The following is a 17820-nucleotide window of genomic DNA, read 5'->3' on the forward strand; positions in this document are numbered from 1 at the left end:
ATTTACAAATCATTACTTCATTCTTGTTAACAAAATACATTTCATTAACCTACACATAAAAAACTACCTTTCTTTAACCATATTTAAATTATACAATTTTTAATTGAAGTGGTCATTTTTTTTTTAAATTTTAACTTTTGTTTCACATTTTATAGTTACGTTCCGTTCCACAAATGTTTTTAAAGAGTTTGTTTTTCTATCACCATAAACAACAATAGTTACGTAACAGTTTATTGTTAACAAGATCACGAGGAAAATCATTGCTGATTAAATATCAAAACAGATTGATTCCGCATTTAAACAAATGACTTCAACAGTTCTCTCAAACCGGTAATGAACAATCTCCATTCGAATAAACGGGTTTCCCACTCTCATTATGGATTCCTACCGCACCATTTGAGGGTGATCTATCTGGGCTGCCATGATTAACAATGCCAGATCTGTTTCTGATGTCATAACCCACCAAAATGGAATTGATTTCTTGAAGGTTTCTTTCGATTCTCATCATGTCGAATTGGGAAACGTTCTTGGATGATTGAATGCTTTGTAACGACCGTTGTGGGGAACCACGAACTTCACAGTATTCTGTTTTCTGATCACCTAGTTCGTATGAGTTTTCAATGGTTTCAACGCCATTCACCGCGTATTTATTTCGGATGTTTTCATCTCTGAACAAACCTTTTTGAGAATCCCCTGGAGAAAATGATGTCATGAAACCAAACCTGTGATTTCTTTGCTTCCGTACCAGTTTACGTTTATTTCGTTTGTTGTCTTGTAGAGGACTTTCATGCAACTTGATTTGGTCAGTATTCGAAGAATTTGATAATGTTTTGCTTATAATTCTTTGTTGATTTTGTTTGTATATTTTCTTTTTCTCCCGATCGGATTTAACAGAAGCGTATATTCGAGTTGCAAAACCGTACGCTTTTTCCAGCATTAACAACATAGTAGAAATAACCGAAACTGCGCTCCATTTTGTTGCTGTTATGAAACTACGAACATCTGTTACGTAACCATCTTTCCATTGGACGCCGACTTTGACAGTTGTCATGTTCGTACTCTTCTGACCAATAAAACCCTCGGGATCGACGAGCGATAAACTGGTCTCGGTTTCTAATCGGATTGTCGGTTTCACGTTCTCTCCAGCTTCGCGTATTTCAGTTCGACTGATGATAACGTAATTTTCAAAGCCGAATGGAAAGAAACGCATACCAGGGTGTTGACGTAAATGGGAGTAAATGGCGATGTCTTTTTCAGAACTGAAACAATTGAAGCAATGAAACATGACTGGGTAGATTCTGAACTGAATTTGCTGAAAATGCATATAAAAAATCAGATATCAATACCAATTATAACTCAAACATTTTAATTGCATTTTACGGATAAATGATTTTCTTAAAAAGCAAATGGAAGAAATTTTTACTGTTTTTAATTTCTTAGTTACAATTTCTGCGTTTTTTCAAGGAACGGATTCAATTAGAAGTTATTCTGGCTCGTTTAATCTCTTAAAGAGGACTTTAGGTTATGTTGCAAATTGTGCCGATAACTTTGGTTAAAAAACATCTATATTTTGCATATTTCAAAAAGTGATTCAAGAAGATCCTGAAAACCAAAGGGATACAAGTTTGAGAGATTCTAATAGCAATACTATTTCTATTCTATCCATAGAATTGTCCGAAAGAAATGTGAAAAAGACAAGACATCAAAACAGCCAAACATCAGTAAACTGACTACAAACTCAAAAAAATTATATTAAGAAAAAAACAATTAAATGTTTCTAATTTCAAAAAAATTTGATGAAAAAATTCTTAACCTTTGTCTTCTCGAAATAATGATCGAAAAAATGATTCAGCAAGGTGTTTAATCGAGAGACGGGGTACAGGTGGTTGTAGAGGTTTAGGAGGGGCGGATAGTTAGTTGTTTCTTCTTGGCAGGCGTGAGGGAGTGGCAGGCGGTGTGGTCAAAGGGTTGAGTAATTCAATGTTGAGATTAGGAGGCGATGAAGGGAGGGGAGTGATTGGCAATTAAAAGAAGCATTATCAGTAGAAATAATTGCATCGCCATGCAAACATTTCTTCCAAGTATTTGCAAGTTCTTACAAGGTAACCATATGATTTACAAGTTCTTGCAAGTTAACCATCCAACATAAAAACATATGTTCCTATATAAAATCTTAGAAAATAAGTTCTTGCAAGATAACCATTATGCCTATACTGTAGCGAAAACAATAAGACATAGCAAGATATGAATATACAAGTACTCTGTGCATCGACAGAAAGAAAAAAGCAAACGGGCTCCAAAAGTTTTCATTGTGGCAGAAGTTTTTAGCCATGAAATGTAAATGAACTTACCCAATAAGATCTAGCATTTACAAACATAATTGCAAAAGGACTTCTTCAGTTGCTTAAATAGAAAAATGACATTTTTGTCAACTTAAGTCACATTGTATAATGTTATACAAACACAGCAACTAATTTCCATGCGCTTTCTACCGTTAATGAAAGAATATTAAATTGAATCAACCAAATAGAGTTGAGCTTGACCAGAAAGAACACGCAACAAACTTACGAGTTCGCCATCCGACTTGCAATTTCTTACAATTCGACTTGCAAGTTATTTCAATTTACCCATCTTTCTAAAAAACTTACTAGTTCTTGCGAGGTAATCATTTGGTCTCGACCCCAGTGAGCATCATTTAAAATATTTTCGGCTGTGCAAAAAAACTGGCTGTGCACAACAAAATTTATTTTTTTCCAAAGAGTTTGCTAGAGCCGAAAAAAGTCGCAAATCTATGATAAACAAGTGCATAAATAAATCTATAAAAAATGAAAATCAGATCTTTACCATGTTTTACCGTTAAGTAGGTGATTATCATAGTTTGGTTTCAGAGTTCTTTGCAAATAAATCAATGGAGTATTCAATACCGCGCTTCATTCCATAAAATTCTATGTGAAAATCCATTCCATCCGATGTGAAATTGATAATTAGAGTAAAGCAAATTGCAATCTGCAGCTAGATAATATCCAATTTTAACTAGAATGTTTCCGTGCTTGGGTAGATTATATTGCTTCTTGAAAGGGTTTCCAGCCAAAAGGACAATTGCAGACGGTGGTTTTTTTTTGATACGATACGACAATCATTGAAATTGCAACAATTTAGCAATCACAATGCGTTTGTTAGTTTGTTTCGTATGAGTAATTTCTGCAGAAGTCAGTTTTGGTTCAACATCTTGAACCACTACCTGGGTCCGGATAAACGACAGACGCTCTCAGTGAATTGAAGCAGAGTCACGTATCCTTTACTTCTTTAGGTACTGAATTTTGCAAACAGATCAAACTAAATCAAATTAGCTGCCAGGAATTCCGATAAAGGTGTTGACAGCGTTTGTTTAACTTTTAGCATATCTCAGTTTTGACTGTGATTCTTTGGCTTTGAAATGGGCATTTGCTCTTTTGAATATAACAAAATAAATTATTTCAGAAACGCATTCATGGCTTTGTTTGTCTGGCAAAAGAGCCAACCGATTTATTACTTTTACCAGGCATAACTTCCACATATCTCTCTATCCAGACAAACATCATCAAAACGTGTTCCGAATTAAGTTCGTTATACCACCTGCATTTTGAAATATCGACTTTTAAAGGAAGCCCGAGGTCGGGCTTAAAATATGTTTATTATGTTTCATGGAAAAAGTTTGTTTGTTCAACACTCTCTAATTCGGGGCGCATTTTAGTCCATTAGATTAATTGCATATAGAGGGTACGATCTGATAGAGTATTAGTGCACTTTGAGGCTAATGCTTCCGGTATCTTCGCCATTAAGCATAACGATCAAACAGCAGAAATTAGATAAAATAATCGAATAAAAACATGAGAGAAATTTGCTGAACGCAGACTCGTTCCTTTCATGTTTTCTTTTGCAGATATCTCATACATTGCTGGTTAGTACAGAGCCCTGAAATAGCATCATTTCGAGCAATTAAACTCGATTTGTTAAGCAGAGCCTATTTTAGAAAAAGAAAACAATAACAACGATTTGCTAATGTTAGTCAAACCAAGGCATTGCCAAGTTGCGTTTTTTTTCTGATGATTTAAGCACTAGCTTAAATGAAGGAGAGCAAAAATGTAGTTTAAACTATTACCACTGATTTTGAAATTAGAATTTGGACTCAAGTTGAATGAGACCTGGATACAGTCGAGCCCTATAGTCAAGAAATCTTTGGTTTTTAAAGAAAGAACGATTAAAATCTTCGGTATCGTCGTTTTTGTTCGGTATTTTTAATATAAGAAAGATTCAGTATCGTCGTTCTTAAACGTAAGTGAGATTCGGTATCGTCTTTTTTCAAACATAGGATTTGAATAACATTTGCTTGAACTATTCAAAACGCAACAAATTCAACGCCTTCAGGAACATTTCCTCCGATGCTCAAATAGGACACTCAGTTTATCCTTTAATATTAAACTACATCCGCCATATTCATCGTGTCTTTCATTTTTATGCGAAACGCGCCACCATCGATTTTTCGTTTACGCTATTACTGAAATCAATTTTACTTTGTCCGTTTAAGATGGAAAAGGGGCGGTGAAAGGGGACTGTGAAAGAGGGTGCTTTTATCGGGGAATGGGGGGGGGGGGGTGGTAGAAAGGGAATGAGAGGATAGAAAGTGCGAGTGTCCATTACCCAAATTAACATAAATATCCGCCCATTGTCTCCTTTTCATTTCCCATTCAACATATTAATCTCAGCAACCACAACCACTGCTACTGCTACTCTTACAACTACTCTTACAACCATCTCTCGTCTCTTTTAGAAGTTACGCTTATGAAAACAAACAAAAGAAGATTAAAAAATTGCTCTGCAAACAGCGCTCTGAAGGCGGAATGACGATTCCATATTTTATTATTGATTGGCTGCAATTAAATTTAATGAAACAGAAACCCCGTAAACAGCGATTGTTTGATCAAAGAAGTTATTTCAGCAACACTACGGGCATTTGGTTAATTAAAAATATCACAGGCATAATGACGCAATTTCCCCACAAATGTTTAGAGAAAAATAATAAAAAAAGTTTTTCCAGGAAACTAATTTTCTAAGTTTGATGCGTTGACACTATCTTATATCACGAAAGTAAAGTTAACGCTGTTTCTAAATCTCTGCTAACACTGTTTTTAATATTATTAATAATATTAAATATTAGCATTGATATTTTCACAATGAGTACGAAACAAATAAAAACAAGTAAAGCACAAAACTTAAGTACAAACCCGAAACATTCCGTTGTAAATATCTTCATTTTTAATAAACACCGTTCAAGATTCTTTAAACATATCAAAGATCAGGGAGGAATGACAACACTTCAGTTTACAATGCTTCTACAAAACATAAGAATGTGATGAAAACTGTTCCTATAATAAGTTGAGTGAAGAAAAATATTCTGGGCATTCTCTTGAAAAAATATAAACCTGTTTTCATGGCTCCGCATGGTGAACTAAAAAGTCCACGTTTTAATCATTTTTGACACACAAAGCCTGCTCTGATGATTTTTTCTATTTTCAATAGAAAATACAATAAATCACAGCTTTGGTAACGGGCAAAGCTAAATGACAACAGAACGTTGATTTTTTTTTCATGACAACAGATCGTTCTGCAATGACTCAAAAGATAAATCAAATTTCACCACAGATTGACATCATTTCATTTTACAATTATTGAACGAAATGTAGAAACGTGATATAAACTGTTCCTATAAAAATTATGTGAAGGGAGCTACTCTGAGCAACCCTTTGAAAAAATATGAACATTAATTTCTCATGCGGCCGTTTGGTGAACCAAAAAGTTCATTATTTTGATAATTTTCGGCACTTAAAGCTTGCTCTAAAAATATTTGCTACATTCAACGGAAAAATACAATAAACCACAGCTTTGAGAACGAGCAAAGCTAAATGACAACAGGACGTTCAAATTTTTCTATATTCAATGGAAAATACAAAAATCTCTGATGATTTCTTTTTCAAGACTGGGAAAAGCTAGTTGTCACAATTCAATAAAAATCGAACATTTCAAAAATTTGAGTTTACTGTCTTTTATTTTATATTCATGACTCCTGAAAAAAACTCGCGATCTTTTCAAAACTTTTGACAAAACTATTTAAATTAACAACAATCTAAAATGTTTCGTCATTTGCTTTGTAGGATATAATAGAAAAATCAACCAGCAGCTAAAGTTAATTGCATTACAGAACCAGATTCCAAAAAAAGGGTAACTTTCAAATTATAAAGAAGTAATAAATCCAATTATAGATTAATCAACAAAAACAATTTTTGTCGATGAAATGCACATTTATCCGACATTATAATCTTTCTATTACGCTTCGAATCGTGAACATCGGCAAACCATTTTTAGAATGATCAAGTGAAATGACAAAAAATGAATTAAAAAAAAACAACTGTTTTACAAATATTATAACAAAACAAACAAGTTATTTAACAAAAAAATCCGTTTTGCTAGTTTTTGTTTCAAGAAATTGATTTTATGCCCTTCTAATGAAAGCTAACTTGAACAAAAAATTGTTCATGTCATATGTATAGCCTCAAAGCAACAAATGTGCAATCTCTGTCTAGGTCAATTTAGACTATTTCTATTTATTTGACTTTCTGGCGCAAAGGGTTCTCCTTTTACCATATTGTTTTGTACGCTTAATTTATTTGATAACAAGTTAATGGAGATCCTTATTTAGACTTTGAGGTAAACGTTTCTGGAAATTCAGTGCAACGCATTGATAGATTTGGCTGCGAACACCTTTACACAACGGCAAAATATCAAAATGGTAAAAAATACCTGGTAAATCTCTGCAGCCATTGCTTGGGGGCAATTTTCAGATCAAAATGACAAATTTTAATAGGCTTGACAATTGAAAATCTCTGCTCTATCAGATGTCGAACGAAATGTTTTTTTTTACCGTCTGATTTTGCCGAAAAATTGCAACGGTGAATATAAACTGTGGGAATCGGACATTAATCAAACTTACGGCAATAATTTTTCTTAACAATGGAAAAAAGCTATGTGTTTCAGTAATTTTGTAAATTTGCTCATTTTATTCTGTTTCTGTTTCTTATCGTAACATATCTCAACGATAACATCATCTAACATCGTATTATTTATAGAGTTGGAAGAGCCAGCTCCTAGAAAACAATTCGATTTTTTTTTCAAAAGCGATTTTAATATCTGATTTTTTACACTTATTGTTTTTGTGGCTAGTTTTTTTCAGTTAAAATATTTATTTTCACCGCATTCATTAGATTTCTTACAAAAAAAGAAACTGCCGTAACGGATTTGAACCCCTAACCTCCTGCATGTCTGGCACTTTCTTCCTTCGCGCCGCCTGTCACTTACTTATATCATTTTTTTTAAATTTAAATCAGATTCACTCCTCTTTGCGGAAAATATATGCGTTGAAGATATTTCGTAGTTCCATAAGATTTGCGGTTTTTCAGCCGTGAATTTCTGTAGGATTAGCCGTGAAAACAAAAACGCACCGCTGCGGACAGAAAAAAGTGAATATAGAAATTTCAAAAAAGCACCCCAAATATCACGAAAGCGCCTTTTACTAAAGATTTGACGTAGTTTTTTAGCGGGAATTTTTTTCACCGCTTGCACAGCATTCACCGCATTCTGCGCTTACAAAAATTTACTGCAAAACAATTATAGTGATTTGTGATTTTCACCGGTGAATTGACTTGGGATGTGCTGTATTTTAGCGGTGAAAATTGTACCTTAATCTTTTTCAGCTCTAAAAGCCACAATTCTTACAGAGTTTGGCGGTATTTAGGGTTGGCACTTCTACCCAAGTTTGAATTTTGAAACGTTTAACAGTGTTTCAATTTTGTGCAATATCTTCCGTCAAAAGCAAATAAGAAACTAAACGCAATTATATTTAAAAAATTTGTTATGTTGTCACGTCTCATGCTGAAACAATTTGACAAATTTTGGGACCTAACACTTTTTTGATATTGTAAAAAAAATAAGACTGAGATGAGTTATTCTGATCAAATTAAAATGCTATGCGAGAAGCAATTTAATCACATTTTCTTTTTCAAATAAATTTTTATTTTTAAATCTTTTAGTTTTATCAGTATGATAAACTGATGTCCATTTTACTGTTTTATTTCAGTTTCTTGTTGTAGAACTAAGATGTTGAGACACTTAACGATACAGAGTTTTTCTGGAAAAGTTAGCCAATGGCTTTTTTGTTTTGGTTGTGTTTTTTTATACATTAGGAAGCAAAACGCTTTTAATGAATGCCGAATGTTAACTAATAAAATATTGCTTATGAGCCGTATGATCATTATAGCGTAGCAAAGAGGTGGTTGCTCGAATAAATTCATTCAAGCTTGTCACCCTTATGCACACCCACTTATGATTATAAGCGTGTGTTTACGGAAAATTGTGAGAGTAAACAAATTTTGAAAAGTCCTTCATTTTTCACAATGGCTGTTTTCGGGCAAGCGTGGACAAATTTGACAAGATATTAACTCTTGTCCACAACCCTCGCATCGTTTGCCGACGAGTCACTATTATCCGCAGTTGCAATATCTAATAAACACGACCGTGTCAATTAGACCAAAATGAAATAAAGTATATTTGGTGATTAGTTTTAGTAATGCTCGTCGTAATAGTAGCTGCGGATTAGGAAAACAATTTGAATTTTGCAACAACCAATGTCCACAATTCGCATGCACAATTAGCTATTTTTAGTTGGGCTCAGATATTTGCTAATTAAATTCAATTGACGAAATTTGAGCTTTTTCCGTCACTCATGTGCACGATTGACATAACCATTTTCGTCGTGAACAAAATTGATGCAAAGTCAAAAAAGGCACAGGATGAATTGTCACTGGTGTCCGCAAGACAATAAAACAACAACAAAACAGCAATTTCACTTTTATTAAATAATGTATTCTCTCATTAAAAAGACAAGGACAGCGTTTCGAAGAAATAAAACTCAATTCGGACAAAAAAGCTTCTAGCAATTTTGAAAAACGTAATTTTTTCTCTGAACACTATTTTTCTAGATTTTTTTGGAACTATGGAAAACTTTGTTTATGAGAGAAGTTGCTGGCACTCCCTTGTCCCAATAAAAGTCTGATCATATCTGTTTCAAAGTGACCGTAATATAAATTTAAAATGAAAAACAAGAAGTAAAAATGTTGATGGAGCCTCTCTTTATTTTGTTTCTGGACTTGTTTCAAATGGCAGTTTTGAAGTTGAGCGGGCAATCATAACTTTAAAAATTAGTATCAGAGGACAATAAAGATGAATCATTAGATGAAACATATTAGATTAATTATGTCACACTTACAAATTCTCTTTTGTACCTAGTCGGGATCGGACGCTAATCTTGCAATATTTTTGCAAGATAATGATATAATCTGGCAAGAGTTTTTTTGCAAGATCTTGCATGATTAGCATCCAATCGTTGTAAAATTGTTGAATTGGCATTCAAAAACAAAATTAGCATCCAGATAAAGCATCGGAAGAAAATTTACTTAATTGCAATCCAAAGTAGTGAATCAATTCAAGACCTGAAAATCAAGTCAACAAAGTACATGTCCGACATGCGCAAAAATAATTAAATAAAACCATTTGAAAAATATTTTTGCTAAAACGTAGAGTTTAAAAACAATAAAAAACTACATTTTACATAATTATTGACACCGCGCGTCCTTAGAATGAGTACTTGTGCACAATGCAAAAAAACACAAAAGAACACTAAAAACCTTGGTATAGGTAAAAAAAAATACAGATTTAGAAGTCAAAACAAATACTAGCATATCCGTTTGCCGAGAAAGAGACAAAATGAACAACAAAGAATGAATCAATGGTTAAACGTCATCCAAAACTCTAAAAGGATGTCTAATTTAGCAAAAATGGTAGCTCAAATTGAAGTAAAAAATATGAAGACACATACGCTGAAATAAAGGATCATTTATGTCTCATCATAATGAAATGGGATAAAATCTCAAAAAGCGGTTTATTTCTGCAAACAATTCTTTGTCAGAACCATAAAAAGCGGTAGAAAGCAACTGATCCCATAGTTCAAATAAAATTAGTCTCATAAGCAACAAATGAGAACTGCCACTAAGGATGTTGAGCAAGAAGACAAAAAGTACACCAAATCACAAAAATTACTAATTGTTCTTTAAAAACAAATAACTTTAAAATTATGAAAAGCACTGACAGAAAACTCAAACTAATAATTAGATACATTAACGACTCATTATCAAGGGTAAGAACAAGTAATGGCAATTTGACATCTGCTTTTCTTGTGTTTTGGGACTTTTCCATTATATGCCCCAACTTAGTGTCAGATAACATATAGCCCCCCCCCCCCCAATCATTGTAATTATACCATAACGGGGTAGCTATAATTTCGTGACGAGCTTTATTGGGAAAGACCCGAAATTATAGCAACCAATTATGGTATATTTACCTTGATTGAGGGGAGGGGAGGGGGCTATAGGTTAACTGACCACTCTTGGAGCCTATAATTGAAAAGTCCCAAAAAACATTCAAAAGAAGATGTCAAATTGCCACATGTAAAAAAATTGCTTTCAAGAACCAAAAATTTGTTCAAACACAATTTTCTCACTCCACTTTGAATGTAACCAGAAAAAATTCATGAAACCTTCTCGCTTTTTCGCTCCCTTTACCACTCCTATTTGATTGAAATCACGGATCTATTCTGTTTTGGCCCCCAGTTTTTTTTACGCGCCCAGTTGCAAATGTTATGTTGTTGTATAGCACGTTACTATGTAAAAAATATGCGCTCACAAGCTAGTGTGGGGGGGGGGGACACCATAGATCCGAAACTTCTCATTGACATCAAAATGTCAAAATAGTGTGAAAAGAGCGTATAAAAGACAAGGACAACGATGCCTCCTTCTTTAGAGACAAACAAGAAGCAAAAAATAAGCAAAATCTCACCGACTCTCAACGTTTCATGCAATGCATTGCCAGAACCAACTGCTGCTTTCAATATTTTATTTTAAACATTTGATATTTGAACTCTTTATTTTTTTTATCAGTTGTTTTAAAACATTTCTTCTTTTTCGACAGACTTATGGGAGCGATGAGATAGTGAATAGATACTTACTCCTTGATGGCTTCGAACTCATTCCAGTCTGGGAGGAATAGGTACTCTATCTTGTTATCATTGGGGTTCTCGTGCATGGGCAGGTTGCACTCTATCTCCAAAGTCTCACTCTGACTCCAGAATCGAGGACCTGCAATTGCAAGATTTACACTATAAAAATTTCCAATTATCTCATGATTTTCTCTGTAAATGAACCATGATTAAGAGCTGCGACAAGAGAAGCAAAGTTTTGAGAGAGTCATACTGAAACGTGTGTGAGACAAGATTTGGGACGTTTTAGCTTATTTGTGACAGATTGACTCAAACTGCTTCCCATCCTAATCAACTAAGTGTCCTTGAAGTGAGATTGTTTCTAAGCTAACTCTGTATATTGCTGCACAAAATCGCACAGAAAACCACTTGCCTCTGAAGAAAGCGAATCTCAACTCAGCTTCCACGAATGTTGCATGGTGTTTCTTCCATACTTCGGGGTAGAGATGCTGGATGTACCTAGCGAACAAAATTTTTCTACAGAAACAGTTTATTATTTTGAAAAATAGGCAAAAGAGCACTTTAACAAATCGTGTGAATTAAACAAAAATGCGTAAGAAAAGAGTGCTGGCGCATGATTTTATGTAGAAAAGTGACACAGGAGAAAATTCCCGTTTAGACGATTAATTGTGTAAAATTACTCGATTATCTCGGATTTAATCTTACGATTTTTCGTGACCCACAAGAAAAATAATGTAGACGTAAAGCGATTTTTCAAGCGGCTACTATCGTTACAATAATCATTTTGTTTGGTTATTATTAGGTTAACTCATTGAGTTTCTCCAATGTGTAGTCAACCTGGGTCGATGTGTCAACGCTATAGATTATTAGAATTGCGGTGAATGCGGTTATTAGTTGTAAAAATTGCGGTTTTTAGCGCTGAATGCAATAAAATTTTCACATCTAAACCCACATATCTTACGTCAATTCACCGTTAAAAATCACTGTAATTCTGTGCATTTTTGTAAAATTTCTGGTTTGTAGCAGAGACATTTTTTATAAAAAGTCCACAAATCTTACAAAACTTCACCGCTTTCACCGCATTCATCGCTAAACGATGCAAGCGTTTTGCGATATTGTTTTCGCTAATATTCACCGCAATTCCTACATTAATATTTTACAAAAAACCTCGACTTGAACCAAGTTTCCCTGCTTCGCTGATCAATAGTGATTTACTGGAAGCCCAAAAGCACATCATGGGATCACTGTAGTTTGAATGCAAAATGTGGCAAGAGACCAGCGATTGCTTTCGTTAATGTTATACACAATACAGTTTCAATGCGTATATTGAGTTTGAATAAAAAAGATTCAACTAAACTTTCCCACAGAGGTGAGACCCCCTGTTCCTTGACAGAAAATTGAGAGTTCACTCCCTAATGATTCCAAATTTCTTATCGTGCAGTGAGATACCGACAAAGTTTCATCCTATCAGATTGTATGAGCTCTTTTACGGCGAAAACAGGGCAGAACGTACAACATCAATCATTCCCCCACCCCCCGTCTTAATCGGACGGTTATCTTGCGAGATCTTTCAAGATTCTTGCAAGATCACGCATCATCTTGCAAGATTCTTGTAAAATCTTGATCTTGCAAGATAACCGTCCGATTTGAAAGACTATTGCAAGATAGCCGTCCATCTTGTAATACTGTTGCAAGCTAACCCTCTTTCAAGAATCGACGGAGATATGGCTTAGCTACTGCACGGGCCTCCTTAGCTTCTTTGACGCCTAGAGAATAGGATTGGACCTATTCTCTAGCAACCAAAGAAAGAAAGTAGGGAAACTCATATGGCAAAGCTAACACATACAAAAAGGAACATTAATTTAATGCAAAGAAATTTTGAAGCCCAATTTTTGACTTCTAACTGTTCATTCACCTTAGAATGAGCGTCGCTCTGCTATAGAACGACTTTTCAAAGAACTGGAAGCCTAACAAAGTGACCGCTTAAGATTTTGCCATGTACACATATAAATAAAAAACGCTATACTACTTCATTGCCGTTAAAAATAAATAAATTTTACTGTCTAATATTGTTGCGATAAAAACACCTCATTTAATGATTGATGACAACATTGAATGGCGTCTCGTTTTAATATGCAATTTATTCCTTCAATTTTTGCAGTTCGTTAACGTACAAATCTTTGTCTAGATTCTTAAAATCAATTTTCTATTTGTCTCTGCAACCAACTTTTTTGCGGCACTGTTGAATTTTGCAAGTGGTATTTCGACTAAGCTGTCATTTCAATTATGATAAAAATTTTAATGGGTTCACTATTTCTTGCCAATCAGAAATATAAATTTATAGGATCCCTTCAGATTCTTAGAAGATCTTATCAAGACTTTTTTACGGCAGAATTTTTTTTGTTTATGGTTGAGAGAATTTGAACTTTAGACTAGCATCTCAACAAAAATTTCAATTTGTTATGAGAACCAGCAGTCTGTTTCACAAAGTCTTAATCAGGTTACGCATATTCTCTTTATTATTTAAAGATGAGACAATTTGAATTTTTGTGAGATCTTCCACGAAATAAAGTCCAGAATCACCAAGGCAAGCTCAAGGAGGTTTCCCACGAAAAGATGAAAACAAAGCGAGTGAAAGATTATCATTACCAGGGAAGTTAAAACATGTTAACGGAAAACTTTTTAGATTTCAACAAGGAGGCTCAGTACTGTGCGTACGCACATAATGTTTCGACCCCGCTCATCACCATTCTTAACTTAATTGGCTACCAAATGATGAAGAGATCAAAAACATAGATATCGTTCAATAAACAACCAATGGAATATAAAAATGCCACGCCAGAGGGCCGATGACAGTTTTTGATAATAGAACTACTAGAAAAGACCATTAAAATATAAAGAAACTAACATTATTTACGACCACAACTCGATGTCTACAATAAAAAAAAATCATAACAAAATCAAACTCGCGTCAGATAAAATCTAAACAAAACAGTTTAATCTATACTTCATTAGAAAAACTATGGGACCGGTTCTCAAGGCGACTGGTTAACAGATCGACAGAAAAGAGAAAAAAAGCAAAGATATGCAAAATTTAAAAAAATACGTTACTATTTTTGAAAACAATTAGCTTCACAGTTATTAATGTCATTACATATCACATGAAATCACTGAAATTTTCATTTATATCTCCATAGGAAACAATTGAGGCAAACCAGAATCCAATCTTCAATTTTGCAAAATTTTAAAGCCAAAGGGGCTAACGATTTTGGTTGTAAACCAAAAAGAATACAAAAATCCTCTAAAATGCACAAATATATAAAAATCTCAAACATTTTATGAAGTCTTGCAGTAAAAGTAGTAAAAAAGACAAGGAACGAAATTTTGAAGCTATAACTGTTAGCAGGGTTAATTTACAGCTCACTGCAAATGGGTTGTGACCTGTGTTTACAAAGACTGAACTACAATTTGACCAAAAAAAACTATTTTAAAAAAATGACTAGGCTCAAAAACCCCAATAAGTTTTGGAAACAAATTTTTCCAAAAGTCATAACAGATTTAAGATTTCAACAAAAAGCGATGGATTAGCCTGCAACACCTCAGTAGGCCAATTGGGCCTATTAATAATGAGACCACGCCACGACCCCACAAAATAACAAATACATAACAAACGCACAAAGAACCCAAAACTTCAAACAACTTTACGACATCACGCTATTCAAGGCACTATACTTGAAAGATGTTACTCGCAAGAACTGTAAATCATCCTTTTCTCCTCATCCTAACATAAACGAGCCTTCACTATAAAAGGACAACGTAGACACGACAACAAAAGGAACCCGAAAATTGGACAGTAAAAATCTGGAAAACATTTTTTTTGAAAATAAATGGTCAAAGCAATCAGTCACAACGTTTAACAAAGCGCAATAAAAGTGAATGAATCATTAAACGAGAGCAAGACTAATAATCAGTGAGATTGAGTTACATGGTGACCAAATTGAAAGCAAAAAGAGACAGGTGAAAAAAATTGTTTAAAAAATTTTACTTGAAAGTCATTAAAACAAACAGCTATAAACTGAAATCTTTATCTAGGTGGAGTTATAGGTCCTGAAGAAGCAATTGAGATCTATCGTTATTAGGTATATGGCGAACAACAACAAGACAAACATAGAAAAAACAACAAAAAATCCACAAAATTTTGCGAGATAACTTGGTCTAAGCCCAAAAAGCATAAACTATTCAACAAAAACAAGTAGTATATACAGATACGCACTTTTCACCGCTGTTCAAAAGTTCCTAAATTGCTGTCGTCTTTAAATTAGATTTGCCAGCAATGTGATTAATCGAGAAGGAAACGAAATGGACTCATAAAAAACGCAATTATGCTGAAAAATGAAAATAAAAAAAAAGTTTTGAAAACGCGTAGTATCAAAACAAGGTAAACATAAATTGAATAAAAAAAAGGTTCCAACAATAATGTTTTACTCCGCCGGAATTGGTATTTGCCTGTTTTTACTAAGGCAGCTCCCGAAGTTGAGAGAAATAAGATAAAAAAATGGCAAATTTCAAAATTCACCGATCTTTTCTTAAAAACAAATAAATTGCAAGTCATAAGAGACTTTAGATAACAACTGAAAGAATTGTCTAGGATCATTTATACCTCCTAAAAAATGGACTGCATGTTTGAGTGGGGATACTAAGTGTTGTTGGGCTATAAAAATATAACAAATGAAAGCAAAACTCAAGAATCTTTAAAGTTTTTACGAAAACAATTGGTCAAAGCCATAAAAACTATGAGCTTAACTCTTAACCTTTTTAAAACTTCGTTGAAAATCTTTTTTGCAAATAACATGTGTCATTAAATGAGCACTGATTTGAGATTCTTGTCAGTAATTTACATAAAAACATTTACATAGCGAAAACGCTTTGAAAAAAAAGTCGCGCCCCATTTAAATCTAAAAATTTTTTTATCGTAAGGATCCACGGTGAGATCAAGATCAGTCCACATATTGCTGCGCGTCTAAAAAAACAATCAATTGTTCAAATGATTGCGAATTAGATCAATTTTTCAGCAAATTTTTTTTAGTTTGTGAAAAAACAAATAATGCTTTTTTTGTAATTATCGAGTTTAAATTTGCAAAATTTTGATCCAGAAGACTCATAAAGCCAGCGGGATTACGACTATCTCCTTTTTGAGCTTAGGAAGATTTCGACCGCACATTTAAGGTGTGTACTTCCTGCAAATTTGAAGCAGGTGGGCTAAAAAACTAATGTGGTCCTATTTTTCTCGAAAAAAGTCTGATTTTTGAGAAATTTAGCACAACTTCTAGCCCAAAAACTCAAATCGAACAACTCAGCAACCCTCTTTTATCTTTAAAGATGAAATAAAAAGCAGTGCAGTTAACAATTTCGACATTTTTTTTATAGCAAAATTGACAAAAATTTGGTCAGAAATACTGAAAATGTGAATAAAAACAGCAATTTTTTACAAAACTTGAAACCTCGATAACACTCTATAAAAAGCGAAAAAAAATCTTTTTAATTCCTTATTCTACGCCAGACTGGCTTTCCAATGATACCACTCGCAACTATCTACGAAGATTATATAGATCGGCCAAAATTGACTGAACAAAAAAAACCCATTTGAGTATATAGTTCCTTCCTCCCCACTAAAGTGGGGGTCGGGACAATTATTCGGTTATGAAAGTTCCAGTGAGGTAATAATGGAGCTTGACTTATTCCTTGGCTGCCCAATCCGAGACCAGGTTCTATCATAAAATAAGTAACAATTGAGGCCCCACTGGCTGCAAAAAAAATTGAAGCAAAAAATCCGCAAAATTTAGCGGTCAATGAAGTGAGTGCGGTGAATTCATATCAAAAACTTCAGCTCAAATAGCTGTAAATTTTGTTTTCGCTAACATCGCGATAAGCGCGTTAAACTTTTTCTACAGCTTTCAGTGGCAACGGTAATGTTTTTCTGCACATCTTCATTTCTATGGCCTCCGCGATTATCTCTGAATCTTAAATATGCTTTCTATAAAATATCAATCATCTTGTGCAATTCCAGAAGATTACCTTGGATTAAAAAAACAGCTACTAATTTTCTGTTAAGCAACCTTGATATCTACACTCTGTGTATATTGTTTCTCTGCAGACCTAAATGCTATACAGCTATGGAACCCATTAAATTCACAAAAGTTGAATGATTACTAAACTAATATTATTAGAGATAATCAAGCACTCAATAAAGTTGATGTTTTTTTAAAAAGAAAACCCATAATTATTTACATCAAAACAACTATAAAAAAAGTTTTCCCGACAATTTTTGACATTACCAAGATATAAATTAATTCAAATAAATTTTCGCTTGATACGGAGGACTTTAAAATGGACGCAAACAACTTAGGAAACTTGTTGTCCGAGTAAACTTGTTGTCCGAAGAATAAAACTTGACAATTCATGTTTATAACTTTGCAGAAGTTTTGGGGCTTTTATGCATAATATAATCATGAATAGTTAACAGTAGATAACTGGTCCAGCATACTTTTGACCGGTTACCCTCTGCTCTTTGAGAAGCCGTGAGATACCTTGATTTTCTAGTAGATTTTGATACCTAAAAACTGAGACTTGTTATTGAGATTTACCAAAGTCTTTTCTTGCGTCTTTTCTCAAGGCGA

General features: G+C 33.8%; 1 protein-coding gene across 1 annotated transcript in view; it reads right to left on the minus strand.

Annotated features, from left to right (window-relative positions):
- Window positions 1-230: 230 nt before the first annotated feature.
- The window catches only part of LOC142342179 (uncharacterized), a 33047-nt gene continuing 15457 nt past the window's right edge, over window positions 231-17820 (minus strand). The window contains exons 2-4 of the mRNA XM_075393404.1: window positions 11556-11641; window positions 11153-11282; window positions 231-1259 (exon numbers count right to left, since the gene is read on the minus strand). Of these exons, the coding sequence (XP_075249519.1) occupies window positions 323-1259; window positions 11153-11282; window positions 11556-11641 (1153 nt within the window). The 3' untranslated portion in view covers window positions 231-322. The remainder of the gene's footprint in view (window positions 1260-11152; window positions 11283-11555; window positions 11642-17820) is intronic.

Source organism: Convolutriloba macropyga, chromosome 7 (genome assembly GCF_964194025.1).
Source record: "Convolutriloba macropyga chromosome 7, txConMacr16.3, whole genome shotgun sequence".
Classification (NCBI taxonomy): Eukaryota; Metazoa; Xenacoelomorpha; order Acoela; family Convolutidae; genus Convolutriloba; species Convolutriloba macropyga.